The 26,397-nt window shown below is 43.6% G+C and overlaps 9 protein-coding genes across 9 annotated transcripts; 3 read left to right on the top strand and 6 right to left on the bottom strand.

Annotated features, from left to right (window-relative positions):
* Window positions 1-3,360: 3,360 nt before the first annotated feature.
* On the bottom strand, window positions 3,361-4,653 carry LOC131258973 (ADP-ribosylhydrolase ARH3-like). The gene is made up of 3 exons (XM_058260377.1): window positions 4,475-4,653; window positions 3,727-4,406; window positions 3,361-3,653 (listed from the first exon to the last, which is right to left on the bottom strand). Exons 1-3 carry the CDS (start codon window positions 4,617-4,619, stop codon window positions 3,444-3,446), a joined length of 1,035 nt encoding a protein of 344 aa, XP_058116360.1. The 5' UTR covers window positions 4,620-4,653; the 3' UTR covers window positions 3,361-3,443.
* A 581-nt stretch (window positions 4,654-5,234) lies between these two features.
* LOC131258972 (threonine aspartase 1) lies at window positions 5,235-6,581 on the top strand. Its single transcript, XM_058260376.1, has 3 exons — window positions 5,235-5,364; window positions 5,425-6,362; window positions 6,443-6,581. Exons 1-3 carry the CDS (start codon window positions 5,337-5,339, stop codon window positions 6,521-6,523), a joined length of 1,047 nt encoding a protein of 348 aa, XP_058116359.1. The 5' UTR covers window positions 5,235-5,336; the 3' UTR covers window positions 6,524-6,581.
* LOC131258974 (cyclin-J-like protein) lies at window positions 6,538-8,231 on the bottom strand. The gene is made up of 3 exons (XM_058260378.1): window positions 7,890-8,231; window positions 7,636-7,816; window positions 6,538-7,566 (listed from the first exon to the last, which is right to left on the bottom strand). Exons 1-3 carry the CDS (start codon window positions 7,926-7,928, stop codon window positions 6,773-6,775), a joined length of 1,014 nt encoding a protein of 337 aa, XP_058116361.1. The 5' UTR covers window positions 7,929-8,231; the 3' UTR covers window positions 6,538-6,772.
* Window positions 8,232-9,085: 854 nt separating this feature from the next.
* On the top strand, window positions 9,086-10,922 carry LOC131258979 (polycomb group RING finger protein 3). The gene is made up of 4 exons (XM_058260384.1): window positions 9,086-9,315; window positions 9,515-9,667; window positions 9,768-10,051; window positions 10,121-10,922. The coding sequence occupies exons 1-4, from the start codon at window positions 9,210-9,212 to the stop codon at window positions 10,244-10,246; spliced, it is 669 nt and encodes a 222-aa protein (XP_058116367.1). The 5' UTR covers window positions 9,086-9,209; the 3' UTR covers window positions 10,247-10,922.
* A 961-nt stretch (window positions 10,923-11,883) lies between these two features.
* LOC131258978 (dihydropteridine reductase) lies at window positions 11,884-13,247 on the bottom strand. The gene is made up of 3 exons (XM_058260383.1): window positions 13,033-13,247; window positions 12,377-12,897; window positions 11,884-12,300 (listed from the first exon to the last, which is right to left on the bottom strand). The coding sequence occupies exons 1-3, from the start codon at window positions 13,114-13,116 to the stop codon at window positions 12,201-12,203; spliced, it is 705 nt and encodes a 234-aa protein (XP_058116366.1). The 5' UTR covers window positions 13,117-13,247; the 3' UTR covers window positions 11,884-12,200.
* A 386-nt stretch (window positions 13,248-13,633) lies between these two features.
* On the bottom strand, window positions 13,634-16,357 carry LOC131258975 (succinate--CoA ligase [ADP/GDP-forming] subunit alpha, mitochondrial-like). The gene is made up of 4 exons (XM_058260380.1): window positions 16,237-16,357; window positions 15,438-15,883; window positions 14,665-14,949; window positions 13,634-14,603 (listed from the first exon to the last, which is right to left on the bottom strand). Exons 1-4 carry the CDS (start codon window positions 16,274-16,276, stop codon window positions 14,388-14,390), a joined length of 987 nt encoding a protein of 328 aa, XP_058116363.1. The 5' UTR covers window positions 16,277-16,357; the 3' UTR covers window positions 13,634-14,387.
* A 127-nt stretch (window positions 16,358-16,484) lies between these two features.
* LOC131258981 (large ribosomal subunit protein bL20m) lies at window positions 16,485-17,209 on the bottom strand. The gene is made up of 3 exons (XM_058260387.1): window positions 17,030-17,209; window positions 16,676-16,967; window positions 16,485-16,608 (listed from the first exon to the last, which is right to left on the bottom strand). The coding sequence occupies exons 1-3, from the start codon at window positions 17,114-17,116 to the stop codon at window positions 16,592-16,594; spliced, it is 396 nt and encodes a 131-aa protein (XP_058116370.1). The 5' UTR covers window positions 17,117-17,209; the 3' UTR covers window positions 16,485-16,591.
* A 122-nt stretch (window positions 17,210-17,331) lies between these two features.
* On the top strand, window positions 17,332-19,256 carry LOC131258977 (protein-S-isoprenylcysteine O-methyltransferase). The gene is made up of 4 exons (XM_058260382.1): window positions 17,332-17,791; window positions 17,859-18,230; window positions 18,293-18,400; window positions 18,456-19,256. Exons 1-4 carry the CDS (start codon window positions 17,600-17,602, stop codon window positions 18,636-18,638), a joined length of 855 nt encoding a protein of 284 aa, XP_058116365.1. The 5' UTR covers window positions 17,332-17,599; the 3' UTR covers window positions 18,639-19,256.
* A 50-nt stretch (window positions 19,257-19,306) lies between these two features.
* LOC131258970 (coiled-coil domain-containing protein 63) lies at window positions 19,307-20,905 on the bottom strand. The gene is made up of 3 exons (XM_058260375.1): window positions 19,840-20,905; window positions 19,600-19,771; window positions 19,307-19,532 (listed from the first exon to the last, which is right to left on the bottom strand). Exons 1-3 carry the CDS (start codon window positions 20,903-20,905, stop codon window positions 19,307-19,309), a joined length of 1,464 nt encoding a protein of 487 aa, XP_058116358.1.
* Between the last annotated feature and the right edge of the window lie 5,492 nt (window positions 20,906-26,397).

Raw genomic sequence — 26,397 nt, 5'->3', positions numbered from 1 at the left:
TAAAGGCTTCTACGCTTCGAAATGTATCAAATGGTCCGGAAACGGAGGGCTCCAATATCCCAAGGCTTCAAACACTAGGACTTTTGAAAGCTCCCCTAGAGGATGTGTGTGTGTGCCCTCTATTTCTAGCGGCAAACCCGGAAATTTCCTTGTGCCCTTGTGACACCCCAAGCCCCCCGTTGGCCTCCCGTGATTCACTCTGTGATTCCATTGGTTCCCAACTCTCGAGCCCGTCTATTCCTTCGAACCCGTTTCAAACAGCAGCCGAAACAAAATTGACACGTGCGGGGAAAAGGATAGCAATTAACTCATTATAGTATAGCAACAATAGCCACCCGATAGTACATTCTAATCATTTCAATCAATCACACTCACCACCTTCTGGAAGTAGAGTTTACTACGGTCGAATAAGCAGTTTACATGATAGATAAATTCATACGCGTTAAGGAAGAACGTTGATCAGACGGACATTTTATGCTGCGTCCCGTACAAACACACACACATACGCATACACACACACACACACACACACACACACACACACACACACACACTCACAAACTCACGCACACTTCATTCATTGGACACTTACTATGGCGACGACGTTACTATGGCGACGAGTTCAATAAATCTACTTTAGCCCTACCAAAGTATAAGGTATGCAAAACAAAGAAATAAAAAATAAAAACCAAAAGAAACAAGTTGAAAGATAGGGCGAGCTAAATGAAACAAGTTAGTATTACTGACTAGTGAGCAGTAGGCAAGCTCAGGGAGCTTGCAGGCGAGAAATTGATATTGATATTGATGGAACCAGTGCAAAAGGGTGTAATTGCTAGCCGAACGAATATTACTAAAAAAAAAAACTAGCGAAAAGGAAACGCACCGATGGAACGATAGGACAGGGCGCGGACGGACGCACGGAAGAGCAAAGAGCAACAAACTATGTGATAATAAAAAGAAAGAAAGTTTAAATTGGATATACATTTTTGAACTATCAGATTAACCTATTCTTTCGACCTCCTAACTAGATACATTGACCGAGGATGATTAGGGGGAAAAGAAAGTATATATATATTATATTTTATATACACCTTCCAAATGAACAAAACACCTGTACCACACATATTCTTACGAAAAAGACCACACTTTACACACTTCCAAAAATACACGAATGTATGACAATTTAAAAAAATTATAAAATTAGTCAACCCTCTGTTGATGGAGGTTGGATGCTGGCAAATAGACACGGCACAGTGACGAAGATATCAACCAACGGCTCTCTGGCTCTTGTATCATATACCCAAAGCGGGAATGGAACAAAAACAATCAAATAAATCTATACTCACAAACAGACTCCACACAGCAGATATAGAACAATAAACCACCCAAACACATTGACATCATAAAGAGGAAAAATTTAACAAATATCTTCTAAAGCTGGAAAACGGAATGTAACCTACATATCCACAACAGAAACAACCAACCAAACAAACAATACACTATACACACAGAATGGAAACGGCCAATATAAAGGTATTGCAAACCGGGTTCTGGCTAGAGCAAACAAATATAAGTAGTTGAAGTTTAAACAGTGCTTAGGTTTTAAAATGTATTTTGCAAACAGCATAAACTATAACTTCAGCAGCAGTCGTAGCAGCTCTGTTTCTTCCCCCCCTTCCCCCCAAACGCCAACGTCGCCATGTTGATAGAGTGTTCTCTTTTTAACTTGTTATTCAATGCGAACATAAGCAAACATTAATCAAATCTTACAAAAAAAACAAAGAAACAAACACAAACGAGTAAAGAAATATAGAAGTTAAACGTAAACAAAATAACTAATGCGCTTTACTTTCATTTAATGAAAACGAGAAAACTTGAAAGTAATTTATTCGCAAGTTGCTGGCGATAATAGAGCAAAGTACTGTTAAACAATAGATCCCTTCCAAACTCACACAACACTCACACATACGCGCTGCACGCGAAACAACACGAAACCATATCCCCGACCCCACGGTAGATATACGTTCATTGGGATATACATTTAACAAATAAATAAATAAAGCATACAACGTCTGAACGCATAACCCAATTCCCCACCTCCCCCCTCCCTCAACCATTCACATACAACATAACGTTTAGCGTTACACGGAATTGACAAAAAAAAAAGAAAATCTAACACAGTTTATTCTTGATGTTTATATGTGTCAATCTGAGATTTGTACGAATATTTATATATACATGGAGCAAACTACGCAGCCAGTCGACAGCAAGAGAAAACAGCTACAAGAGAAAACTGGACAAAACAGTCGAAAACACCCCTGCGTAACGGCACAGTAACAAAGAAAAAGTAAAATAAATAATTAAACTAATAAAATAAATGAAAATAACTTAATACAAAGTAATAATGAGCAACATAATGATAAAGTAATAATGATAATGAAAACAAGTAACAATAGGGAAAGGACACAGTAACACTAGTAGTAAATAATCTTACCGAAGCGGTGTGTGAAGACATTTTTTAATAATAAAAAAGAAACAAAAACAAAAACCAACTAAAAGAATTAATTTTTACGGGCAAAAACGAAACTCGAAACGATAAGTAAAGACGTAGAGCATGCACAATTGATTGGAGGAAAGGAAGCAATGCACCGAAAACTTTACACAGAATAAATCGTTACACGCGTACATACCACCCTAATTAGACGGGCAACCGTTCCCCATTACACACCGTTTCACGAACAATTAGATCCGAACATGCTTGCTGTATACATGCAGGACATGTGCTGTACAAGTGGCGTTTTAAATAGGCAGATATTCCCGAACCAAACACAAACTACACACAAACAAATCCAAAATTTACACTTTCAGCTACATATTGAAAAAAAAGCTAGCAACTCATATGGGCGTAGAAATAAACAAAAGGGAGATTGTGTATCGAAAGTTATAAAAGTTTTCGAATAGTTAATGATGCTCCACGAAACAATAATGCTTATTGAAAAAGAGGAACAGATCGATGGAGGGTTAGCTACCGGACATGTCCAAGGACACAAAAGAAGAAATGACTCTACGTGGACGCAACAACTAATAATACGGTTATACATATGTTGATTCTACGATTTAACAAACGCGGGCTGAACATTAAACATTCAATTTCACAAAACAAATGAGAAAAAAAAGAGAATAAATCTAACATTGATAATAAAAAGAATTGTTTTTAATTTTCCCAACGTCACTTACAAGAACGCCGAATGAGTAATAGGAATGTTAAAGAGAATGACTAAAATTATATAATTAAAAAACTATCTTTCAGTTTAAATTCACCCAACGAAAAGTGTGGCGAATGCTACATATTGAGAAGCAAAACTTGTCCTTCTGATCTATTTATTTCGCAATTATACCTACATTTTGTGACCGAGCCGACTTCAAACATTCTCCAGCAGAGATTACGATTTTGATTCGACTACCTTGTACAATTGTTCTGCGAGAGCACTGATATTGTCGGCACTTTCGCAGTGTTTCAGCAATGCTGGTGAGATAACGGAATCTCCATAATAAGCTCCACTTATCGCACATGCCATACTCCCGATTGTGTCACAATCGCCACCGAGTGAAATGGCGTACTCTAGCGTGTGGCGAAAAGCTTTTCCGGTCGGCTGGAAATAAAAGCCAATTTTGACGATATATTTAAAAAAGAATTTTTCAACGGAAAATGTATACACAACTTACGTCGTCCGCAGTTGCTTTCGTGTGTCGTAAAAAGCAATAGATGGCGGTTGGGACGGAGTATAAAGCCGCCACACTGTGTCCCAAGAGATTCAAAACATTCTCATCGGATGCCTCGACGGTATTGTCCAACAGTTTTTCCATGTTCTTCAGTTGCATTTCATACGCATTGGGGTTCGCATCTAGATCGGGATCGTTTTCCTTTTCCACCTCGACTATGTCTTTTTTGAGCGCCTCAAGATACGCTTTCCAACAGAATGGCTCATCAGGTTTCAGTAATAAACTCTGCCGGATGGCTAAAGCTTGCAGAACAGCGCCATTCACCCCGAGCACATTCGTATGCGTAACCGTAGCCGTGTCCGTTACCAACTTAACCAGGTCGGACACACTTTTGTTGACACAGTACAGCGCAACCGGCGAAACCCTCATGGCTGCACCGTTTCCATATGATCCACTGCCGTTAAATTGTGCCATTGCGGGACCCGTCGGGTCGGACACTTTGGTCAGTCGAAGCTTTCGGAAAACTTCTCCGATAGCGGCCCCATAACCTCGGTTGGATTCCTTGAAGAATTCGACGACGAAATTCTTTGCCAACAGCTTCTGGGAGAATCCATTCGGGTCGAGTAGCGTCTTGGTGACTTGCAAGGTCATCGCCGTATCGTCAGTATACTTTTTGTAAGGTGCTAAACAGGGAAAAAAGCCATATTGAAGGCGTAATCGCATATTTTTCTACCCATTATCAACCGCAAACCTTTGAAAGCAGGCCCTTCCAATTTGTCCAAATTTTTTCTCAAGATCAATTTTGAACCACTGTCCATCAGTTGACCTTCGAATGGAGCTCCGCAGCAATCGCCCACGAGTGCCCCAAGCAGGGTGCCCCGAAATTTCGCTAACATTTCAAATTGTGTATTCACTATGTAACTATTTAACACTTTCGACTGCTACGCAACATGAATTTTCCCGGCGTACTAGTTACATCGAGCCGAAAAGCAAGTACAAGTAAACAAACAAACCAGCTGATACGATTCCGGTGGAAAAACTGTAGTGAAATGTCAAAGCAATGTTTTTTCACCAGGTATTTAGAGATTTTAAAAGTGCATCGGAAACTTAAACTGTTACATCGTTCAATCATCGCGCCAGAAAGACAGGTTACTATACCAAAAAGTTATCTTTTGTTTGAAAATATATATGTTGTTAAGGTAATAATAGGAAATAATAGAAAATCGGCCCATGAGCGATGGGGCTCAACACCTCGACGGTGTGGATTCGAATAGTGAATAGTGGCTGAAAAAGCTCGTTGTAAACTAAATAGTTTTCCTAAAGCGGTGCGTTTTACCCCAGGAACCCCTTTTCGATTGGATAAGCAAAATTAAAGCAACATTGTTGTTGAACTATTTAAAATGCTACTGTCAAATCAATGGCGGAGCCAAACAAACGAGATGAAACCCTGCCTCTTCTACAGACGTTGGACATGAGACATAAACAAACAATTTACTTTGCCCTCAAAACGGATACCGCTGTTGTTTGGCAGGATTTGCAAATATAGCCTGAAATCGATTAACCGAACTGTAATCTTCTTCCCAAATGTAACCAAGTGCAGTGGGCTAAAAACAATGACTGGTTTTGTGGCTGTCCATACGGGTAGGCTAAAAGATTATGGTGTTGAGCGAACGACAAGTAATTCCTTTCAATCTTCATCAGGGGCTGGGAATTTCTTGGATGAAACACTGTACCAGAACGTCTGCCGAGAGGCATGTAATCAATCGGTCAATGTGCTGTACGCTGGCGGCAGCGCATTGGATGCGTGCGAAAGGGCTATCGTCATACTGGAAAACTCTACCGCCACCAATGCGGGCATTGGGTCGAATCTGAACTGGGACCGACAGGTGGAATGTGATGCCTGCATCATGGACGGAGCTTCGTTGCAGTTCGGTGCGTGTACGAGTGTGACCGATGTGAAGAATCCAATCAGTCTGGCAAGGAACCTCTGCGAGCGACAATCAAAGCTGCTCAGCTTCGGCCGAATACCACCGATGGTGCTGGCTGGCCAGGGTGCATCGGCATATGCACGCGAGATTGGCCTTCAGCTAGTCCCCGCGGAGCATATGATTTCTGGGAAGGCGGCAAAAAAGTATGACCATTACAGGGCACAAATAATGCAGTACGAGGAAATCAATCGGGCCAAACTGTCCCCCCTGGACACGGTCGGTGCCGTTTGCGTCGATGCCGAAGGATCGATAGTAGCCGGGTGCAGCTCCGGTGGGCTGATGCTGAAGCTAAGTGGAAGAGTGGGCCAGGCTGCAACGTACGGTGCCGGGTGTTGGGCGATGATGGACGAAAGCTCCAGCATGTCGGCGGCATCCTGCACCACTGGCAACGGAGAGTACCTAATGAAAACACTGTTTGCCAAGGAATTGGTCGACGACCTGATAGGCTGCAACTGCCCCATCACCTCGCAACATTTAACGTACAAAAAGAAGCTCCTAGAGTCACCGTTCCTATCGAAGCAGAAAGCGATTCACGCTGGTTCACTGTCGATCATCTACAACACTGCCAGCGGGGACGGAGATTTGCTATGGGCACATACGACCAATTCCATGTGTATCGGGTTTATGTCGACGAAACAGAAAAAACCTAAAGTACGTATAATTATCCAGTTCAAATGATGTATTCAATTGTATTTGCTAACCGCTCTCTTTCTCCCATCTTTCGCTCACAGTTTGTATTTTCTAAACTACCGCAGAACCTAACCTGTGGAACGAAACCAGTCATAAATGGGCATCATTTCAAACTGATCTGAGGGGTTGAGCCAAGTCTAGGGCCAAATATTTAACTGCTATTCAATTGCGCTACAATCTTTCCTCGATCGTATTCGGACTTGTGGTTCGCATAGATAGACGTTACGCTCTACTACCTTCCGATATTTCATGTATAGAGCCCTATGGCTAAGTGTTCAATTAAATAACAATACAGAATACAGAATGAATATAACGTATAAGAAGAAAAAAGGTGGGACTACCAACGATCCTGTCGAAGGGGGCAACAGTCCCTATTTCAAATCGTAACTTACTTTTTGTCTTTTAGCACAAGTTTCCCCGGATTCGCTGCTAGAAGAGCTTGAAGAAGCTTCACTGGCGCATTCGACGCTGCTGCATGTGCTGCAACTTGAGCAGCTATCGTCATCGCTCGTGTTCGAGTCATCCTCCGATTTGGACCGATATCCTGAATCAGTCACGGAGCGTTTACGTGTAGATACTTTCAAGGCGGGTGATGTTGATAGCGGTTTCAAGTCGAACACCAGCACGCTACAGATGCCATGAATCTGCTGATAGTTGTACCCGGTTACACTGGTCAGGTGGTTGTTCCAGGCTCGCACATTCGGCGTGAGGCAACGGGCTGCCGCGACGCAAGCCGCTGCCAGAATGGATGGCTTAACATTGCTCATTTTAGGATGGCCCAGCGTAACATCCAGATACTCCAAACTCGATTCGATAATTTCACGCTTAAATCTAGCAAACGAAGCTTCACTCATTTCCGCCGCTGAGGACGGCGTAATGAAGTCATCCATTTGGAGACTGTGCATAGCGAAAAAGTCCAAAAAGGTAGCCGCGGTTGGAATGGTTACGTACCAATTGAAAAAGTTCAATATAATCACTTCGAACGCGATGAAATCTCCGGGCGTGAGGGAGTCCTCAACAAAGCTACATAAAGTTTTGGTCGACGGAATGCAGGGTTCGTTTTCCTCTATTTTACATGCGACATAAAAACATGTTAGGGCAACAAGGTTCAATCTTTCTGCTACTGCAGCATGGTGGCTCATAAACACATCAAACATATAGATTGCTGAAACAAAAAAGAGACAAACATGAAGCTCTTTTGATTGAATAATTGTTTAGAATGGTCTTATTTTACCCAAATGAACAGTTGTTCGCCGGTAGGCATGTTCCTCGGCAAGGTTACGAATCATTTCGACCATTGCATTGCGGCTTTCATGGAGGGACGGTCCGAGATTCACTTTCCATCGATAGATTTCGTTTTCCTTCAAATTGTCTAGAATATCGTAGTCATATTCCGTACAGAGAGACTTGTTGCACTAAAATGGTTGCCAAAAATGTTTTTCCTAGAATAATGCGATGCAAACTTCCCAAACACTTCTGCGCACTTACACAGGGATTTTCCGAAGGGCAACCGCTTAAGGCATCCATCTTTCTGGTTTAAGTTTAATGAGCAAGTTTTTGTTGTATCAACGGATTGCTTTCCGGTATGAAGTCTACGGCCGATAATAGGTAATTTAAGAAGGAAACAAACGGACTCAAAAACACATGTCGTTTTCTGAAATCTTCTCAAATACTAAATATCAATTTGCTAAACACAACACACGGACAGACGTTACGAATCGACAGCAGTACCGAGAACGAGAACAATGCAACCGCCGGCAGCTTTTTGTTCTTTTGTTCTGAAACATCAACTAAAAAGGGTGTTATAAAATAAAGTAGGAAGAACTCTGCTTACTTACTAACCAAGATGCATTTACATTGGAAGAGTTTATTTGCCTAAATAAGATAAAATTACTAAAATTAAATTAATACCCATGTTATAAAAACGGATCAGATATCGTTGAATGGTCCTACGACTTTTTACTTTTCGACCATAAATAGAAATGAATTATGCATATAATTTACTACATTAAATGTTTAACTAATTTTCGTATTCTTAGATTATTTTAATTTACAGACATTTCGAAATATCGCGCTCAAAGTGAAACTTTTAATTATTAATTGAGCTGGGTTCATGATTCCCTTTCCCGGAACGGTGCGAGCAAAAGAGCTGTGAAGCACTTTGTCTCTAAAATTATGTTGTATGAAAAAACCTTTCTCATACAAAGTTATTTGCCTTAAAAAGACCTTTCATTTGAGGGATCTTTTGTTACTCTCGGCGTAGGGCAATAGCAAGTAAGTTAATAACAAATCGGCGATTTTAACCGTCATTTCAAATTGTGACCAAGGTGTTTTAAGTTTGTTGCTGACAAGTATCGCTGTCAACTTCATTCTAGTGATGGGTAATTCGATTCCCTACTAGGGATCGACTTTCCAAATCCGAATCCTAATCTATCAAATAGTCGCGAGACGATGTAAACCAATCAATGCTCGGCTGGGAATCGATAATGCTTATCTGAATGCCTATCGAATCGCAACTGATAAGTCGCTTATTTCCGCTTTGCTTTAGGTCACTTCTATAATTCCCATTTGGTAGCGAAACCCGGAGCCAGCCTGTATGATCCACATCCGTCAAGAGAGATCCAATCCCTTAGCATCCGTCAAGGGATCTACTCTCGATTCTGCCAACACTAGTCGATGCGACGACGGAAAGAAATTGTGTGTACTTCTCGTCGGGCTCAAAATCAACAAAAAACAGAGGTTCCTGTTATCCTGTAAACCTCGGATCGTGTTGTCCCGGGACTGGCTTGCCCGGCGCCTTCCGCGACCATGGAGAGAAAGATAAAACTGAAAACGCTAAACGAACACATCACCTGCGAAATTTGCCGTGGATATTTCATCGATGCAACAACTGTCACGGAGTGTTTACATACGTGTAAGTCTGCCTGTTCCGTGCGATTCCTGTTTCGCAAAACGGTCGGCCCTGCACAGGCCGTGAGGGCGTGATACGCATCATACTGTCTACCCTGGTCTTCCAGCTTCAGTGCCCTACTTACTCCGGAAGTTGCGGTTAACTTCCCTATCCACAATCGTCTACTGATGCAACCATTTTCCCTTTAATGATTCTGTTTCAGTTTGCAAGAGCTGCCTAGTGAAACATTTGGAGGAAAATAACACTTGCCCGACGTGTGAAAATGTCATCCACCAGAGCCATCCGCTGCAGTACATCAGCTTCGACCGAACAATGCAGGATATCGTGTATAAATTGGTTCCAAATCTTATGGAAAGTGAGTAAAAAACTCGAGTGCTTCCAGAGAAAGAGAAAGCAACCTGTGGGCGCACCTCACGTCAACTCGTGGTAACGTCACCTTTCCAAATCTATTTTAGATGAAATGCAACGCGAGCGAGAGTTTTACAAATCCCGGGGCATTCCTTGTCCAAAGGACATGCCCCAAGTGCACGAAAGTGATGATAAGGCCAACGAACAAGCGCACCAGGAAGCGGACTACCACCGGCAGGACGAGCAGGTCAATGTGTGCCTCGAGTGCATGAGCGACAAGCTGCGTAACTTGAAGAGGCGGTTCATACGGTGTAGTTCGCAAGCCACGATTACGCATCTGAAGAAATTCCTCGCCAAAAAAGTACTGAACGGTATTGACCGATACAAAGATGTAAGTTTTCATATCACTCTAGTGAGCCCTTCTTCCACTCACAACTATATTCCATGTTCTTGTCTCCAGATCGACATCCTGTGCAATGATGAGCTGTTGGGGAAAGACCACACGCTGAAATTCGTGTACGTGACACGGTGGCGCTTTAAAGATCCTCCATTGCGATTGCAATTTCGCCCCCGTGTGGACATCTAAACGTTGTTGGTGCTGGTACTTTGAGGAGGCCAATTGGAAGGAAAGGGGTTGGAATCAGTATCTATTTTAGATACGATTCTTTGGCCCGTTCTCGATGTTGCAATTCGTACAGTAAGCAGGAGGTGTCGTGTAGATAATGTGTGTACCGTGGAAGAAGTGCACCTTTTCAATTCGGTCAGTTGGGAACTAGTGTGCACTAGCTTGGTGATATCAGGAAGGTTTTAAGCAGGCACGGCGGGGGACCACGGATGGTGGATTTGGTTAATCGCTCTTCCGTTATGCAGAACAAACACATGAAGGAACAAATAGATCACATTTTTCAGAAGGCAAAGGGAAAGAGAGAGAGAGAAAGCGAGGACTAGAAAAGCTTTTTTGCTATAGATATAAATGTTTATGAGTTATTTAACCGAACCGATGTATATATTGAATGGGCACTTCTGGCATCCAGAATATGTTATGATGGATGTTCGTGGAAGTTTCAAAAAGGAAGCCAGTGCCGTACAGTGCCGACAGAATGGAACAAATGTGTAGCAAAAATGAGACACTTAGCATCATGCTAGAGTGTCTAATAATTCTCAATTTATGAAAAGGTGACATGAAGAAGGAAAAGGTCACCCAAGCATTAATGTAGAAAGATGATCTGTATAAGTATTAAAATAAATTTATATGATAAAAAACATAACATTAATATGTTTGAAATTGTTTAATAACTATGCACGTGTTTCATGACATCTACAATCTTATTCTCAGCTTTACAAACCTTTAGCGCCTAGAATCATTGACCATCGTGATTGATTTCCTAAATTGAAGTTGTTCTTATCTACTCAAAGGCTTATCGGGTGAAACATAGCGTGTCTAATTGTGATACTCACAATTAACGATTTGAAAGGTTTATGACAAGCATCGGTAGGAAAATTGTTCGACATAATTAGAACGCCAGACAGCTTCGTTGACCCGATGAGATTGAATTTTTCCGAACCTAGATAATCCCCCAAAGACTTCCCAACGCTCCATTCTAGTTCCTCGTTTATTCTAAAAGGGTAGCAATAAATCATAAAGGCAAGTCATAAGCCATTACCAATGACTAAGTTGACAAACTGGTGATTCCTGTATCAAGCATTCGGCTAGAATGCCCACAACCAGTAACAAGTTTTACTTCCGATATTCGCCTACCGTCTATCATTAAACCGGTTCGAGGACAGCTCTGAGGTACCTTGAGTAAGTTTATACCGAAACTACTGCTCCTTTTCTTCGGCTAACCGTTGGAAGGTTATTGCATGGTGATCAGTTTTCGGTTGGTTAGAAATCAATTTCATCCGCAAAACACCCTTCACCAAACGACCGTCACGCTGTGAGAATGAGGCAGAGCCAGACACAAAAGTAGGCCAACGCGAAGGCGCGTGTGGAAAAGATACAGCACAGTGCCTGTAGCAGAAGTCTGTTGAGAGATCGTGTACCAAAGTCAAGGTTCGACATGACTCGAGCTCTCGTATACCTCACGAAGTATGCCTTGTAGCCGGCACGAGGCCACATCACACTTCCATAGCATTCCATAGACAGGTGCATTGTTTAAGAATGCATTTTAAATGCATTTCTGACAATATGATGGGAAAAAATAGAAAAGTTCGACGAGTTGATTATTGTTAACAGTATTTTTTATTATTATTCTTACTTCGATGGACATGTGTGTGTGTGTTCACCTTAGTGGGCTAACAATTTTCAACAAATTATGATGCAGAACGCCACCGCGCCGCAGCGAAGTTCAAGAAGTTTCGCAACCGGTTGCCGTATTCAAGGTTTCTGGAATGTTTTCAGTAAAGCGCACCACCACCCAATATTTACCCATCGCGGAATGCAACATAAAAAGAAGGATGAAACAGAGAGCGTACAATTACCGATGAGATTCGGGACGGGATACGAGTGGTGCACTTTCGGCAGCGAAACTGTGCACCGTCTAAACGATTACCAGCTCCGTTTTCGAATCTTTGGTAATAAGCTTCACTAGACTGCCGTTAGCCGGACGTTCCTCGCCCTTGGTCCACTTGTGGAACAGCCTGTTGTCGGGGAGGAAAAGGGAAGTTGAAGGTAAACGCTACCGGCACGCTTTAATTAATCACAAATTTTACTTACTCTGCCAGAAACTCCAACGGTGTCCAGGTGGATGTATCCGCATCCGGCATCCACTTGCGATTCATCGGTGTGTCCAGTGTGACTGGGAGGATGGACACGACTAGCGAGTCTTCCGGCAGGCCCGATTTCTCGCCGGCCAAGCTCTTCGTAAGTTGATGCACGGCCGCCTTGGCCATTCCGTACCCAATCATACCGGGTGTGCCTTCGAGTGCCGGGTTCGCTCCGGTCAGGACGAGTAGTCCACCCGGCTTCAGGTGGTTTGCTCCAACCGTGGCCGAAATGGCCGACGACCAGACCGACTGCTTCCACATCAGGTCGGCATTCTTGGCCAGATCCTTCTTTGCGTTACCGCCCGCCCATCCGCCGGCTACGCAAATAACCGCATCCAGCGAGGAGCCCTTCAACACAGCTTCGACCTTCGACAAGACAGCCGCTTCCTGGGCCACCCAATCTGCGTCCCGGTCTACGACAATGTTGGCATCAGCCGCATCGTTCTCGGTGAGATCGATCGAACCAACCCACTGGTTTTACGAGATGAAGCAAAAATGAGGTAAGCGGAAACACCCTTTATGTAAACCGGCCGAAGTTCTTGAAGAACTGTTTCAAGGATTTCCAGCAAGGACACGTGAAAATGACGAGAGTTGAACGATTCTTACCCAATTATGTTTCTTGAAAAACTGCACGCACGAGGCACCGAGCGCACCACGTCCTCCGTAGATGAGAATCTTTCCCGAAGCCATTTTTCTTTTTGCTCGAAGCTGCTAAGATGTCACTGTCACTCGACTTGCGAAGAAGCTGGGATTTTTTCTACTCCCCACCACACTTGGGTACTTGTTGTAATACGGCAAAAAAGTACGACCGATCCGCAGCACGGTTGCTAAGCAATTGACTCAACAGGTTATCGCCAGCACTGTTGGAGCACCGATTCGTAACCCTCTCATGCTCTTTAAAATGTTCTCTTGCGCGGGTTTTGGGAGAGCAAATTCGAAAGGCACGAAGTCGAGTGCAGTTTAGGATTGATTCTTCGGGATTGAAAAATGAAGAAATTACGTTGAAACACTCGTGATTGAGAAATTAATACCCTCAAATGTAGTTGTTACACTACCAAAAACTACTCTTTTTTTCCCAACACGGCTTATTGATAAGAAAATAATCTCAAAATATAAGAAATGGTCCGCACGAATGGAAGACAACGTGTGGTAAAGTAGCGTTCGCAGTTTAATTTTATTTTGTTGGATTATTTAATGTTCGGTAACACTTGATTTGATAACTGGTTAAGGCGACGCATTATTCATTTATTTCATATCACCTGTATTGTAGTTCTTCGCTATATTGCACATTTAGTCTTGTTTGGTGGCGTCGTTCCATACGTGTCTTTTTTTTTCAAACTAATCGGTGCATTTTTGTTGTTAAAACAACACGTATAGCATTACAGTGCATCAGGAATAACTACTAACAACATTTAGAAGATCATCGATGATCACGTGTTGGTGTGTGTGTGTGTGCGAAGGTGGTGCATTTTCCGGTGACACGAAAAGCGTGAAGTACTTGGTGCATGGTGTATTTATACGTTTGTTTTGCTATTTAGCTGTTGGATTGAGTCCCAGAAAATGGGCTTATCCAAATTATGAATGTTAAGACGGAAGAATCAGAGCGATACAAAACAAAAAAAAAACGGCGAGTCGAGTGGTTTGGATACGTAAATAAATTATTAATGCGTTAAACTTGTTTTTTGTTTTACCGAAACGCGCTGCAAACGCGTGGGACCCCGCATTTGTATTATCCATTTTCGGTTGATGATAACATTCTGACCGCCGTTAACGAAACACATCGCTGGCAGGGACGACGACGACGATGAGATATAACGATGTTTTCCAAGATGACTATCTATTTGCCCAATTTGCGCTTGCTTTTTTTTATGAGCACGGCCATGGTTTATCTTTCATTGAATGTGTCCGCGTCATTTTGAATAGTATCATTGGATGGCTTACAAGCGTTTGCGGAAGGAGTTTTAGACCAGCTCCAATCTCTTCATTTCTTTGAGCAGTTCCTTGCCCATCTGGGCTGGGCTTCTCGTGACGATGACGCCGGCCTTCTCCAGCGCATTGATCTTATCCTGAGCACCGCCCTTTCCTCCAGAGATGATGGCACCAGCGTGACCCATACGACGACCAGGAGGGGCCGACAAACCAGCAATGAAGGACACAACCGGTTTCGCTTTAATTCCCTGAAAATATTGCCATACGTGTTATCGATCGATTCGTTGTGTGAAAGGGTATTAGTTTTACCTGGTTGTATTGCATTAGGAAATCGGCAGCATTCTCTTCGGCTACACCTCCGATCTCACCGATAAGGATAATACCCTTGGTTTCCGGATCCTTAAGGAACACCTCGAGACAGTCGATGAAATCGGTGCCGTTGAACGGATCGCCGCCAATGCCGACGCACAGTGTTTGGCCGAGGCCGACTTCGGTCGTCTGGTGGACAGCTTCGTAGGTCAGTGTACCCGAGCGGGAGACAACTCCGATCTTACCACGCTTGTGGATATGACCGGGCATAATACCGATCTTGCACTGCAAAAGCCGGATAGAGGAATTAGCTAATCTAATACCGCTGAAATAAACACGTAATACGTAATCGGGCGTAGCACCACCATATGTGTCGATTCGTGCCATTGCCGCATAGCATAACCGTTCTATTTATAGCGGCGACATTTTACTTAGTTTGTACCAGCGCCATTATGTGGCATTGAAAATGATCTCAAATATTCACGTGCAGTATTTCTTCAAACGTAACAAACTTTTCTCTACCAGAGGAAAGCGTCAATGGTAGGGATGCGTTTCACTGGACACATCGATTCATTATCTCCTGATCTTGTTTACATGCATCGTAGCTCGTTTCTCTTTACGTGTAATGTTTCTTATCGCATCTCCCAAGAAAGGTCACGCCGTCTAGTTCCTTGTGTATTGAACTTTGTCTCGTGATAATGCACAAGAAGCGACAAGCGAATCACTCACAACAAAAGCTACACTTTTACCCCGTCCCCCGGAACAATACTTACTTGCTCGGGAGCAATAATTCCAGGACAGTTGGGTCCAACCAGCCGGGACTTGTCCTGCGCGAGCAGGGCATGTTTCACCTTAACCATGTCGTGCTGCGGAACACCTTCCGTAATGCACACGATTAGCGGCATCTCAGCTTCGATCGCTTCCATTATGGCCTTTGCGGCACCAGGTGGTGGCACGTAGATGACGCTGGCTTCCGCACCGGTGGCCTTCTTCGCCTCAGCGACCGTGTTGAACACGGGCTGGTCAAGATGCGTCCGGCCACCCTTGCCAGGGGACACTCCTCCGACGAGCTTCGTGCCATATTCGATGGCCTGCTGCGAGTGGAAAGTGCCCTGCTTGCCTGTGAATCCCTGGCATATCACTTTCGAATTCGAGTTGAGCTTCAGGTTCTTCCGCGTCGATTCGTAGCTGGCGAAGCGAATGCTCGTGGTGAAGCCATCTGTAAAAAAAAGTATGACCGAGAATTAAATCACGAGGGATCAAAACTCTATTGACATAGCAATCCTTCAAAGCATAGCAATTCATACAAACAACTAGAGGCAACCGTGGATGTAAAAACTGGTTTAATGCATAATCAACAAAGTGCTTTCAATCGCGAACCTAATCAAGAGCCGATTTAACAATATCAAGGCCCAAAGGGCGATTTGGCATTGCGTTGGAACCGGGTCTTTCGCATGACGATGCGTGACACAATGGGAAGCTCTGGTACGGATTATGTAATTTTGCCAATTGTTTTTCCGATTCTTCCACTTCATGGAGCCATGAGTAGCGAAAGGATCCCGGTGACCTTACCTTTAACTCGCGAGAAAAGTCGTGCACTTGAGGCAGCCATCACTCGTAATTGAAAACGCGGCTGGAGCAAACTGTATCGAAGTCGCGTTTTTAATCGGACAATCAAGACCGAATCGTGCAATGGCCCAAGGTGAATACAATATATTGTAATGAGCGACCAAGTGACGTACGAGAGTGAGATAGCAGATAGATAAAGAGAGACAACTATAGCGTGAGGCCTAACTTGAGTCGTAGATATCTTGATTAGAGAGTAGAAGTTAATTTTTATTGCTTTTCGATTCATTTCGGGAATTAACAGGCTAATAACTAACGGTTATAATCAGTTTATTGTGTTTGCTACGTATTTCCACTTGTTTTACTTATCACCGCTGCCTGAAATGAAAATTGCAAAAAGTGTCATTGAATAAGCTGCAATACGTCGTCCTAGACGAAATCTCACCATCTTCCGGTATTTGCTGACTTATTTTCGCTAGTGCTTCAAACGTTCTCGGTTCCCAGATTGCTAAATCTGCCAACACCTTCCGATTGAGCAGAATATCGTTGCGATACAGGCCGTACTGGAAATCCGCAAATTGCATTCCATGTTGCTCGCAGCCGGCATTTACTCGCTGCGTCCACAGTTCACGCATATCCTGTTTTTTAAGCTCACGTCCTTTCGTGGCGTAAGCAAGAGCCCGATTTACGTTGCGAATGGTAATTGAATAGCAGTTTCTCCGACGTCCAATAAAGTGCTGCAGATAGAACCACTTTCAGTGTTGTGCTCGGGATCTCGTGAGGTTGTTGTTTCACTTACCGCTGCCAGTTTGAAAATCCTACGCTTTCTCCAGAACTCATCAGGCCCCCGAGACCGGACAAAGTTGACGACCGAGGTAAAAACCATGGTTTTGGTTGCTGAATGCCGAGTTTTTCTGGATTTTTAGTGCAATTTTTCCGGACTCTGTTTTCTCGCCGGAAAATCAAAACAAACATGTGCAATTCTGTTTATGACATAACAGCTGTCATTTTTCGTAACGAAATATCACGGTAGAGGCCGCTGCTGCACATCAAAACAAATTACCAAAACAACAATTATTTTAACCCCTGGACTGTAAAACCCGACCCGGCAGCATCAAGTGATAATGCCAGATGGTACGACAAAACTTGTTTTTAACACACATCCTCGAGTGCCGTCAATATTAGCACAAACATATTACTTACCATCATAGAACAGGACCTTGAGTGATTATTTGAAGCACAATTCGTATGCCAGTGATTTTCGACGATACATTTTACATTCGGTTGTTTGTACATTAGCATTGTGAAGCTTTTGAAGTGAATTTAGACGCCCTTTTCTAACTTTAAAGTGAATTCAGCAGCCGGCACAATGATACTGTGTCATGAAGGAAAACTCAGCTTGTGGTGCTTCCTTGGAGGATTGTCCAGTTTGTTGGTATTCTATGGAGTAGACGCTTGGTGGAGCGAAGAGGCGATTTGGACCAAAGTTGGCCTGGTTCTGGGATATTATGTGGCTCTAAACGTAATCATAAAAATAAGATACAAGCCGCGCGATTATGCAGTGAGTAAGCCAAAAGTGACTTGGTAAAAAGGGTGTATCATTATTTTTTCTTTTCTTTCCTAAACAGGTTGCGGTGCGAGCTACCTTCTTGGGATCTGTTTTATCAGCCGGCATTGTTGTGTTTGTATACGCTGGCGAACGATACAAACCATTTGGTATTTACGCCACACTTATGGCACTTTTTCATTACTCCGAATATCTGGGAATTGCCATTTGCAATCCTAAAACCCTATCACCGGATTCCTTTATATTGAACCACTCGATACATTACGCCCTAGCCGCCGTGGCAAGTTGGGTGGAGTTCTTCGTCGAAGTACATTTTGTTCCCGACATGAAAACCTACAAACTATTATGGATCCTTGGCGTATTGATGTGTTTCGCCGGCGAATCGCTGCGAAAGGTGGCAATGATAACGGCTAGCAAAAACTTCAGTCACATAGTAAGGATTTGTGATGGAAAATATGTACTTGCTCCGCATAACTTAAAGTAAAATCGTTTTAGGTACAATTCGAGCGACATAACGAGCATGAACTTGTTACGCATGGAGTTTATGGCTGGATGCGGCACCCGTCTTACGTGGGATGGTTCTACTGGTCCGTCGGAACGCAGGTAATATGAATGGAAGTAGTAAATGAAGCAAATGCTTATACCAAAATGTTCCTAGATCACTCTAGGCAATCCTGTTTGCTTCGTGATCTACGCCATCGCCAGCTGGAAATTTTTCCACGATCGAATACTGATGGAAGAAATCACACTACTTAACTTCTTTGGCGAAGAGTACGTTCAATATCAGGAGCGTGTTCCCACCGGTCTTCCCTACATCCATGGGTTCCGCGTGGAACCATGATATTTAGAGCAGGATCCCGACTTGGAGGATCAACACAATTTCCGCTTGGGTAAGGGAGATGAGACTGAAGGCATTCGGGAAGGCGGTAGTCTACCATTGGAGGACCCATTCGATCGAGTTGTTACAGAAGCAAGGGTAAGCATGGAAAGAAAAAGGAGCGTTAGTGGCGGAACCGACAGCGCAGGGTTTCTTAATGGAGGAAAACGACGATACTCGGGTAGTTATGATAACTGTGACGACCTTGATGCGTCATCGATGGTCTAGAATCAATCATCTTACAATAGGTGACAATCGGCCCCTCGGCAGGAAGGCAACTTAAAAATAGCTCAAGCTGCATATGCTTAAAATAGGAAAGTCATGCCGGTGCAACAATGGGATGCAATAGAATAGAGCATTTATATCGATAACCAGTCGACTGATAGCTTCGCATAAGTCCGATGTCTTATGGTCGATTACTCTACAAAGAAAAGCACATTAATACACATACCAAATACAGTGTAAAAGCTCTATAAAAAGGTATATTTATATTTTTTCTACACCTTAGGCTTAGTATGGTTGTACTAATTTATGTGTATTGTTTTTTTTCCTACAAAACTCAGTGCCAGACAGAATGGTTATAAAAAGAAATAAAAATAATTGTTAATAGAAAATTTACGCATTCACGCATCCTAGTTTCTTTCGATGCGAACTTTGGCCGACTCCTTCACGTTGAAGTTAGGCACGCGATCTTTCTTGCCCAATATCTTAGTGGTCGGTTCAATGTAAGTCACGTTGCTGATGATGCTCAGGACGCGTCGTTCGATGATGCCGAGGAACAGTTTGGCATTGTTCAGCGTCACACGGCGCTCGTTGTTGAGAAGGTTCAAAATCGGTGCTTCGTCGCACATGAGAAGTCTGTGAAGTAAAATCGACACGTGGATTAACCGGGTGATGCAGTGCTATCGTCGGGTAATTATCATACTTGTATATCCGTTCGGCCATTCGTAGCAGTTCGTCTAACTTCACGTCCCATTTCAGCTTGATCTCCAGCGCAGCATCGGCACCTTCCTTGCATTTCAACTCGGCCATCCGCAGTGCATCGATGTTGTCATCCTGGGAGTGTTCCTTCGACTCGTTGATTGCAATTTGTTCCGCTGTGGATGAAAACAGGCGGGGTAAGTAGAGAATAGACAGAATAGCATTTGATATTGCTCCCATTTACTTATGTTGTCCTGAAGCATTTGAACACTTTCGGTAAGCGTTTCCACCTCGTGGCTAAGCTCGTTGACGTAATTGAAGAGGGCAAAGTTTTCCTCCTCCTTCTTGATAAACTTGGCCACCAGCCGGTCGATGTCGTCCTCGCCCGAGAAGTTCATGATGCGCGTCATAATTTGCTCGTACTCTTGGTACTGCTTTTCGAGATGTTCGAGCATCTTCTTGCGCTTCTGGGCTTCGCGTTCCTCCAGCTCAGCGTTGGCCCTCCGTTGACCCTTAATGCCGAGGAACTCCTGCAGTTTCGCGTCGTGATCCAGCTTTCGTTGAAGTTCACGCATCTCCTGGATGTGGGCCAGTTTATCGCTCTGGCCCTTGTCCTTGAGTATCTGCAGCTTCGTGCACAGCTCCTCACGTGTATCGTACGCCGAGGTTGCTTGCTCGATCAACTCGATCATGTAGCGTTTACCTTCGTTCAGCTTGTTGACTAGCTTCTCCCACATGATGTTGAAAGTCGCCCGTTCCGTCAGCATATGATCGATGGTTTGGCGTAGCTGGGCATTTTCCGCCATCACCGCTCCCGCTCGCTTATTGACCACGTCTAGCCGGTTCTCGAGCTTCTTCACCGACTGCTGCGCCTTGGCAATTGTCTCGTTGTAGAGATTATCCGTCACCTCGTTGTTTCGGATTTCGGCGATCTCTCGGTGGATCTTCTTTATGTGCCCCTCCAGCTCCCACAGGCTGTCCTTCTTCGCCTTGAGCGCATTCTGTGCCTTCTCCTGCCGGTCGTACGCCAGCTCCAGTACCGTCTCCAGCTCCTGCTCACGTTTCGAGTGTGTTCCGTTTTCCTCGCAGTTCAGCTGCAACTGCAGCTGATGCTTCTCCTTTTCCAGTACTCGAATGTTTTTCTCGAACTTGCGCAACGCTTTCGATTTCGCCTCCATGAAGGTGGCCCGCTCGTTCTGCAGCGTGCGGAGGAGCTTCTGGAGGCGCGATATCTCCGCCTCGGCCAGCTGATCCATCTCGTATTGTTCGGCGGCACCGACTTCCGATGCCATCTTCGGTTGGCTAGACATTGCGGTGTCGGGTGGTTCTACGCGGTCGAAACTACTGATGCCGCTTTGATTTCCCTTATTTTCATCCAGAAGAGGAAGGAAAAGGAAAATATGATGGTTTAAACAAATAACAACATCACACATGTGCTGTTGAGCCTCGGACCACGTCGAGACAGAGAAGGAGTGAAGCCTTTCTCTCGGCGGTGTAAACACAGTGTACCGGAACCGAAACTTACGAAAATAATGTTTTACGCCGGTGCAACCGCAAACAACTTTTGTGCAATAATTAGCATAAATAAATCATTTGATTGAAGATGAATACGCACATACAGGGATTGCGAAGAAAGGAGGAAATCAATCGTCCGACACCGGCGTTGGTGGGTTCGCAAGCATCATCACGAACCGTTGGGAAAGTTGGGAAATGGAAAACGGAAGAAAAGAGATTGGATCAAAACGAGAGAGAGAAAAAAAACACACAACGAAAACCTCGCGGAAAAAGAATTTACTGCAGAGATACTGCAGACAACAACAAAAAATCATCTGCAACGCAGCTTGTTTGGCGCGGGTGAAGTGGGTGTTCACGGGCGCGAAAAACAATGGTGTGAATGGTTTTTCTTTTCGTTTTTCTAAACGAAGCGTGATCACTACACAAAATAAAAAGAAGCGCATAGGCACAGCGGAAAGCAAGAGCAAAAACAAAAAAAAAAGAAATGGGACACTTCCGACGCGTGAATCCGCTGCGAAAGGGGGGTGATTCTATTTATGCGTTGAATATCGCGCCGAACAATCGATTTCTATTTCGTTTACCTTTGTTTCACGGGTTCACTTTCATTGAATGGAGCGTTTTTGTTTGTCCTAAAAAGACACCGCGAAAATGCCCCCACTGATGCCCGGAACGCACCGGCGTCCACCAGGAATGTCCTCAAACGACTGAACGTTGTGTTCCGGAATTGGAAAAATGCACCAGCGGAAGAGCAAAAGCCGCCGATCTGTTTGATCGATATCGTGAAGGTTACCATAGTCAATTGGGAGCTATAGCAAAGCTTTCCCTGATTCCATGGTGGAGATTGTAGATGTTTAGCCAAGGAATGAAAAATTAAACCCAATCAGGAAGAGTTGAGACATAAATTCATCTTCTTTAATTACTTGAAATAGCGCATTTTTTAACTAAAACAAAAAGCCACAAACAAAGAGGATATAACATCAATAATTTCCTCGAGTATTGCTTACAACCGGTTCGTTTCTCATGAACCTGGTTTTTTTTCCATCATAGTCAAAATAAAAACGTGTCATTTGTAGGTCAGCAAGAAATAGGGCAGAAGCATTTCAACTATTTTAAGGGCCACTGTCGTGCATTCCTGATGTTGGGTTCAATTTCCGTAAAGCATGCAGAGTACGCTGAGAACTGTCCTTTCCAAACTTATTTTTTTATTTTCTCCATATGGCTAGTTTCTATGCCGAAGGTTTCCGGAAAGCAATTATGCAATGTTGTTAATTAAACGAATGACCTATGTACATTCCCAAGACCTAGCATTTTTTGGTTTCTTCTTTTAAGGCTAGAGTTCCAGTTCCGTTTTGGGTGTTTTTGTGTGCTTTTTGTTGCTAGTAAGAACTTTTCTGACACCAACGTAATTTTTGCAAGTTAGATAAGACAAAATATTTATGCAAAACAATTAAACATATTTTTTGCAACACATTTATAGAGCATTGTCGTTTGTTTGTAAATAAATTTTGTCTAGACCTATTAACCATTTCTTTTACGGCATACCTTACGAAGTGTCGTTTATGCCATGAACCATTCCAGCACGGCTGACATCATAATCCTTGGTTTGTTTTTTGTATGGTATCTTGTAGTATATATCTAAGAACATGCTTATGCGTTTCCTGACTGCTTGCAGTACCCAGAAGCCTCCGTGACTTTGGTCTCTTACTTCGTTCGAACTTGACCAAACTCAAACGGCCACAATGCGTCGTGATGGCGCAATGGCTGGCTGTGTCACAATGTTTGCCCGTTCCGCGGGGATGACGGTACGACGAGGTACGACGGGTACTACAACCGACGGAACACCGAGCCACACATACATTAGTTGCCGGTGGCCCATTATAGCATCATCTTTTCGGGGGCGCATTGCTTGACGTGCCGAGACTACCGAAGCCACAGTCAAGCTAGCTGCATTTTCACTCGAGTGCATCCAAAATAACAATCGGTCGCGGTTGAAGTTGGACACAAGTCAGGCAGACACAGCGCCGAGGGCGGGGAAAGCGGAAGGGCAGGTGGGCGGGCACACACTTTGATTGCGAAAATTGTTGGTTGTTGCAGTTTGCAGTCGAGCGTCCAAACGAAAATCCAAGTGCACAGTTAATAACAACGGCCCCGCACCGTCTCCATGCACTTTTCTACTAAAGCCTCTCCGACTTTAAGATGTATAAGCACATAAGGAACACATTTCGACATGAGAGCTACTACAGTGGTCTGGTATTTGAAACTACAAGCGTATTATGTCTGGTGTTGGTAAAGTTAGCCAAAATATGTTGTTACCGATAGAAAAACAGTAGTAAAGTTCGATTAGCTGAATTGATGTAAGAAAAAAATTTGTTATAATTTCAGATTCATTTTGTTTCACACATAGAATCATGCAAAATCGTAATTAACTATTAACTAAAAAAGAACATAAACTAAACGTTTAAATTATGGTACAATAGAGTATCCTGCAAATAGTCAAGACAAGGTTTTCACGGACAAAATATATGTTCACCCGTACAATGTATCTACTTCCTTACAATATTTAAGACTGTTCTATCCTGATCATGACTTTTGTCGACCGTTTGATATTCAAACCATGTTTTCTTATGCCCCTAGACTCACAAAATACGCAAATACAACTTATCGTGCATTTATCGGTTGATGCATTCCTCTGAAGGACGCGTTATTTTTTTTACAATAAGAGGTCATGAAACATAAGGCGGCTCGCTTGGAAAGGCCTAGGTCAGACCAACAATGCAAACAAAAATAGATAAACTTAACAAAACAGAATCCCCGTGATGCTCATATACGAAGGCAACGCAATGAAGAGTGAATAACTATTTAACGGTTCATTTGACGTCGGGTCAGTTGGTTGTAAATGATCGATTTCCTTTACCCAAGCCGGTGGGGTGCTTCATCGCGGAAACATTATGGCTTGAAGAACCAGCCTTGCTCGTCTTTTCCCCCTCGACCCCTTTACCTTAGCTCAAGAAGGTTAAAAAAGGTTATGTTACGTCCGGTAAGGTTTATCCTTGATGTTATCGAGTGTTAATTGTGTTCGTTAGTGCAACAATTTAGCAAACGGATCTCGGCGGTGGTAGTGGTTTCTTTGAAGCTCAACTAGGAAATGGTTTAATTTTTTTTTCTTCCTCTTGTGGTTTTCCTTTTTCACTCTCTTTCGAACCAGATGTTCGTAGGGCGATCGCTCGATGAAGTGTGCATGGGAAAACACAGTGTAATTCTTAGCTGCGAACACCTGAATGCGCACCAAAAGAGAAAGTGATGATCTGAGAACAGTTGGTAGTCGGTCTCCATTCAAAGTCGCGTGCGTAGAAACACCATGGGGTTGTGACAGTGGTGAGAAAACTTTCTTCAAAAGATAAAATGGATGCGAAGGTGAGAAAAAACGCCCGGGAGAGGGCTTTATTAGGCTCGAGAAAATCACTGCAAGAAAAGGAAATACCTCCCACCTGGGCTGGGTGCGGAAGTGGAAAAGCGTAAATGTCTGTCGAATTCGGTAGACAATTGAAATAAAAATTCTTAATTACTTCCAACCGGTGAGGGGAAAATGGGTGCGTCATGGGTAAACACGGACGCACGAACCACAATCGTCAACAATCCTGGGAACTGGCGTGCACCCTTTGACTACTTTGGGAGTGTAGTCGCGAGTGCAGGGCAGGGGGTCAAAATAGTACATTGGGCTATCTACCCCTAAAACTCTATTGTTATGGCAAAGATGCATCTGCGTGCATTGCTGACACCACCCGAAAGCCTAATTTGGGTGGAATTTCGGGGTTATTAACGACCCGCCAAACAAGTTCATGATCAACTGGCAAAGGCACGGACATTCACCCTTTCCCATTCCCGAATCGGTCACAAAAACAGTCTATCTACTGACGTCCCATATAACAATTTAAAGCCCCAACATTGGGTTGTGGGAATGGGCATGTCTAGTTGCGTTTTCCCGTGTGGTCGGGCTTTCCTTCTCAGGAAAAGATAAACAAACTGCCGAGCCGAGTGCGAAGTCACGCTATGGAACAGGATTTCCCAACGCTGGCCTAGGTTCGGTATGACCTAGTAAATCACACACTGAAGCCACCACCGAGCAACCGTTCCGTCACACGGTGGCCGAAAAAGGGTTATGGTTCCAGAGAGCATGACGCCGCTTTTAACCCGCTGTCATGTGCCGGTACTAAATGGTTGTGTAGTCTACCTTTATTATGGTTATTACCTGTAGGTGAAGTGTTTCGTGGAGGATTCATTGAAAATAAGCGTCACCTAAGCGTTGGTTTGAAAAGATTATAAGGTAAAGAAAACTGAAAAAAACATTGAAAGAACAAACATCAGTAAAATTAAATATGGATATCATCCCGTTTTTGGTATATGCCATCTACGTTTCAGCAAGTTTAGTAAATAATCAATCATCTAGAAACCATTCAATCCACTCTGCATGCATCAAAGCATGCTGCGTTGCAAATACGCACGTGAGCATGTTTTTTCCCCGCACATGCAATGCACGTTTCAACGTTAGTTTCCATCTTTTCTTTTCCTCCACATGATGTTCGGATGCATTTTCCAGTCTTTAGTTTTTTTTTCTCGCACAGGTACCCAGGAAGAAGATAGCAAGAAAATTGTTTCATGGCCAATGAGTTCGAAAGGCGCAATGGGGAAATGAAGAATCTCGTTGTGACCGCGTGCGCATTGTAAAGCTGCGAGCAAACGAGCCTCTTCGTCTTTGTCGTCGTCTCGTTGTTGCGGCAAACATTATTTGCCTTTCGAGTGCACCATTACCTTTCAACTACCGAACGGCAGTTTTCCCACCCATCTGCTAGTGAAAGAAGAGGAAGGAAGGAAGGAATCGAAACGGGCCCTAAATTCAGTAAGAAGCAATAGGAGCAATAGGTGCTTTTCTTTGCTACACAAACTATCGACAATTGTACGCGCGTAGGAAGCCCTAATTTTACCCTTCGCTCGGGAAAAGCAGTTTGCATTTATTTCCATTTCCTATGCGTAAGCATTAATATGGCCTTCCGATGGGCGAAACTTCGTGCGGTGGATGAACGGGAAAGTGATAAGTAAAGCATAACGCATGGCAAACACATGAGATTAGTGGCCTTACCTTCCATAGCCTGCCTGTGTCGTGTCTTGTGAAAGTGTCTGTGACCGCAACTACCATTTGCATTCCCCCGGCCCTTCGCTCGCTTCCGATCATGCCCAAATAGAACCGTGCGTGATCGACAGGAAAAGTGCATGTCGAAGGCTGCAAATG

The sequence above is a fragment of the Anopheles coustani genome, chromosome 3 (genome assembly GCF_943734705.1).
Source record: "Anopheles coustani chromosome 3, idAnoCousDA_361_x.2, whole genome shotgun sequence".
Lineage (NCBI taxonomy): Eukaryota > Metazoa > Arthropoda > Insecta > Diptera > Culicidae > Anopheles > Anopheles coustani.
Note: the sequence above shows the minus strand (reverse complement) of the source record. Positions and strands in the feature narration are given on the sequence as shown.

What these genes read in the sequence shown, in the direction of transcription:
- LOC131258978 (XM_058260383.1), bottom strand. Translation starts at nt 13,116, where the DNA reads ATGGCTTCGGGAAAGATTCTCATCTACGGAGGACGTGGTGCGCTCGGT. An exon ending in TTTTCAAGAAACATAATTGG is followed by an intron (nt 12,898 to 13,032) that starts GTAAGAATCGTT and finishes TCGTAAAACCAG; the next exon opens with TGGGTTGGTTCGATCGATCT. An exon ending in CCGTTGGAGTTTCTGGCAGA is followed by an intron (nt 12,301 to 12,376) that starts GTAAGTAAAATT and finishes CCCCGACAACAG; the next exon opens with GCTGTTCCACAAGTGGACCA.
- LOC131258973 (XM_058260377.1), bottom strand. Translation starts at nt 4,619, where the DNA reads ATGTTAGCGAAATTTCGGGGCACCCTGCTTGGGGCACTCGTGGGCGAT. An exon ending in GGAAGGGCCTGCTTTCAAAG is followed by an intron (nt 4,407 to 4,474) that starts GTTTGCGGTTGA and finishes TTCCCTGTTTAG; the next exon opens with CACCTTACAAAAAGTATACT. An exon ending in CGAAAGCAACTGCGGACGAC is followed by an intron (nt 3,654 to 3,726) that starts GTAAGTTGTGTA and finishes TTTTATTTCCAG; the next exon opens with CCGACCGGAAAAGCTTTTCG.
- LOC131258979 (XM_058260384.1), top strand. Translation starts at nt 9,210, where the DNA reads ATGGAGAGAAAGATAAAACTGAAAACGCTAAACGAACACATCACCTGC. An exon ending in CACGGAGTGTTTACATACGT is followed by an intron (nt 9,316 to 9,514) that starts GTAAGTCTGCCT and finishes ATTCTGTTTCAG; the next exon opens with TTTGCAAGAGCTGCCTAGTG. An exon ending in GGTTCCAAATCTTATGGAAA is followed by an intron (nt 9,668 to 9,767) that starts GTGAGTAAAAAA and finishes AATCTATTTTAG; the next exon opens with ATGAAATGCAACGCGAGCGA.
- LOC131258970 (XM_058260375.1), bottom strand. Translation starts at nt 20,905, where the DNA reads ATGTCTAGCCAACCGAAGATGGCATCGGAAGTCGGTGCCGCCGAACAA. An exon ending in AATGCTTCAGGACAACATAA is followed by an intron (nt 19,772 to 19,839) that starts GTAAATGGGAGC and finishes TTTCATCCACAG; the next exon opens with CGGAACAAATTGCAATCAAC. An exon ending in ATGGCCGAACGGATATACAA is followed by an intron (nt 19,533 to 19,599) that starts GTATGATAATTA and finishes TTTACTTCACAG; the next exon opens with ACTTCTCATGTGCGACGAAG.
- LOC131258975 (XM_058260380.1), bottom strand. Translation starts at nt 16,276, where the DNA reads ATGGCTGCCTCAAGTGCACGACTTTTCTCGCGAGTTAAAG. An exon ending in ACTTTTCTCGCGAGTTAAAG is followed by an intron (nt 15,884 to 16,236) that starts GTAAGGTCACCG and finishes TTTTTTTTACAG; the next exon opens with ATGGCTTCACCACGAGCATT. An exon ending in GAATTATTGCTCCCGAGCAA is followed by an intron (nt 14,950 to 15,437) that starts GTAAGTATTGTT and finishes CGGCTTTTGCAG; the next exon opens with TGCAAGATCGGTATTATGCC.
- LOC131258972 (XM_058260376.1), top strand. Translation starts at nt 5,337, where the DNA reads ATGACTGGTTTTGTGGCTGTCCATACGG. An exon ending in TTTTGTGGCTGTCCATACGG is followed by an intron (nt 5,365 to 5,424) that starts GTAGGCTAAAAG and finishes AATCTTCATCAG; the next exon opens with GGGCTGGGAATTTCTTGGAT. An exon ending in CGAAACAGAAAAAACCTAAA is followed by an intron (nt 6,363 to 6,442) that starts GTACGTATAATT and finishes TTTCGCTCACAG; the next exon opens with TTTGTATTTTCTAAACTACC.
- LOC131258981 (XM_058260387.1), bottom strand. Translation starts at nt 17,116, where the DNA reads ATGGTTTTTACCTCGGTCGTCAACTTTGTCCGGTCTCGGGGGCCTGAT. An exon ending in GGATTTTCAAACTGGCAGCG is followed by an intron (nt 16,968 to 17,029) that starts GTAAGTGAAACA and finishes TTCTATCTGCAG; the next exon opens with CACTTTATTGGACGTCGGAG.
- LOC131258974 (XM_058260378.1), bottom strand. Translation starts at nt 7,928, where the DNA reads ATGGATGCCTTAAGCGGTTGCCCTTCGGAAAATCCCTGT. An exon ending in GCCCTTCGGAAAATCCCTGT is followed by an intron (nt 7,817 to 7,889) that starts GTAAGTGCGCAG and finishes CAACCATTTTAG; the next exon opens with TGCAACAAGTCTCTCTGTAC. An exon ending in GCGAACAACTGTTCATTTGG is followed by an intron (nt 7,567 to 7,635) that starts GTAAAATAAGAC and finishes TTTTTGTTTCAG; the next exon opens with CAATCTATATGTTTGATGTG.
- LOC131258977 (XM_058260382.1), top strand. Translation starts at nt 17,600, where the DNA reads ATGATACTGTGTCATGAAGGAAAACTCAGCTTGTGGTGCTTCCTTGGA. An exon ending in GCAAAAACTTCAGTCACATA is followed by an intron (nt 18,231 to 18,292) that starts GTAAGGATTTGT and finishes AAATCGTTTTAG; the next exon opens with GTACAATTCGAGCGACATAA. An exon ending in ACTGGTCCGTCGGAACGCAG is followed by an intron (nt 18,401 to 18,455) that starts GTAATATGAATG and finishes AAATGTTCCTAG; the next exon opens with ATCACTCTAGGCAATCCTGT.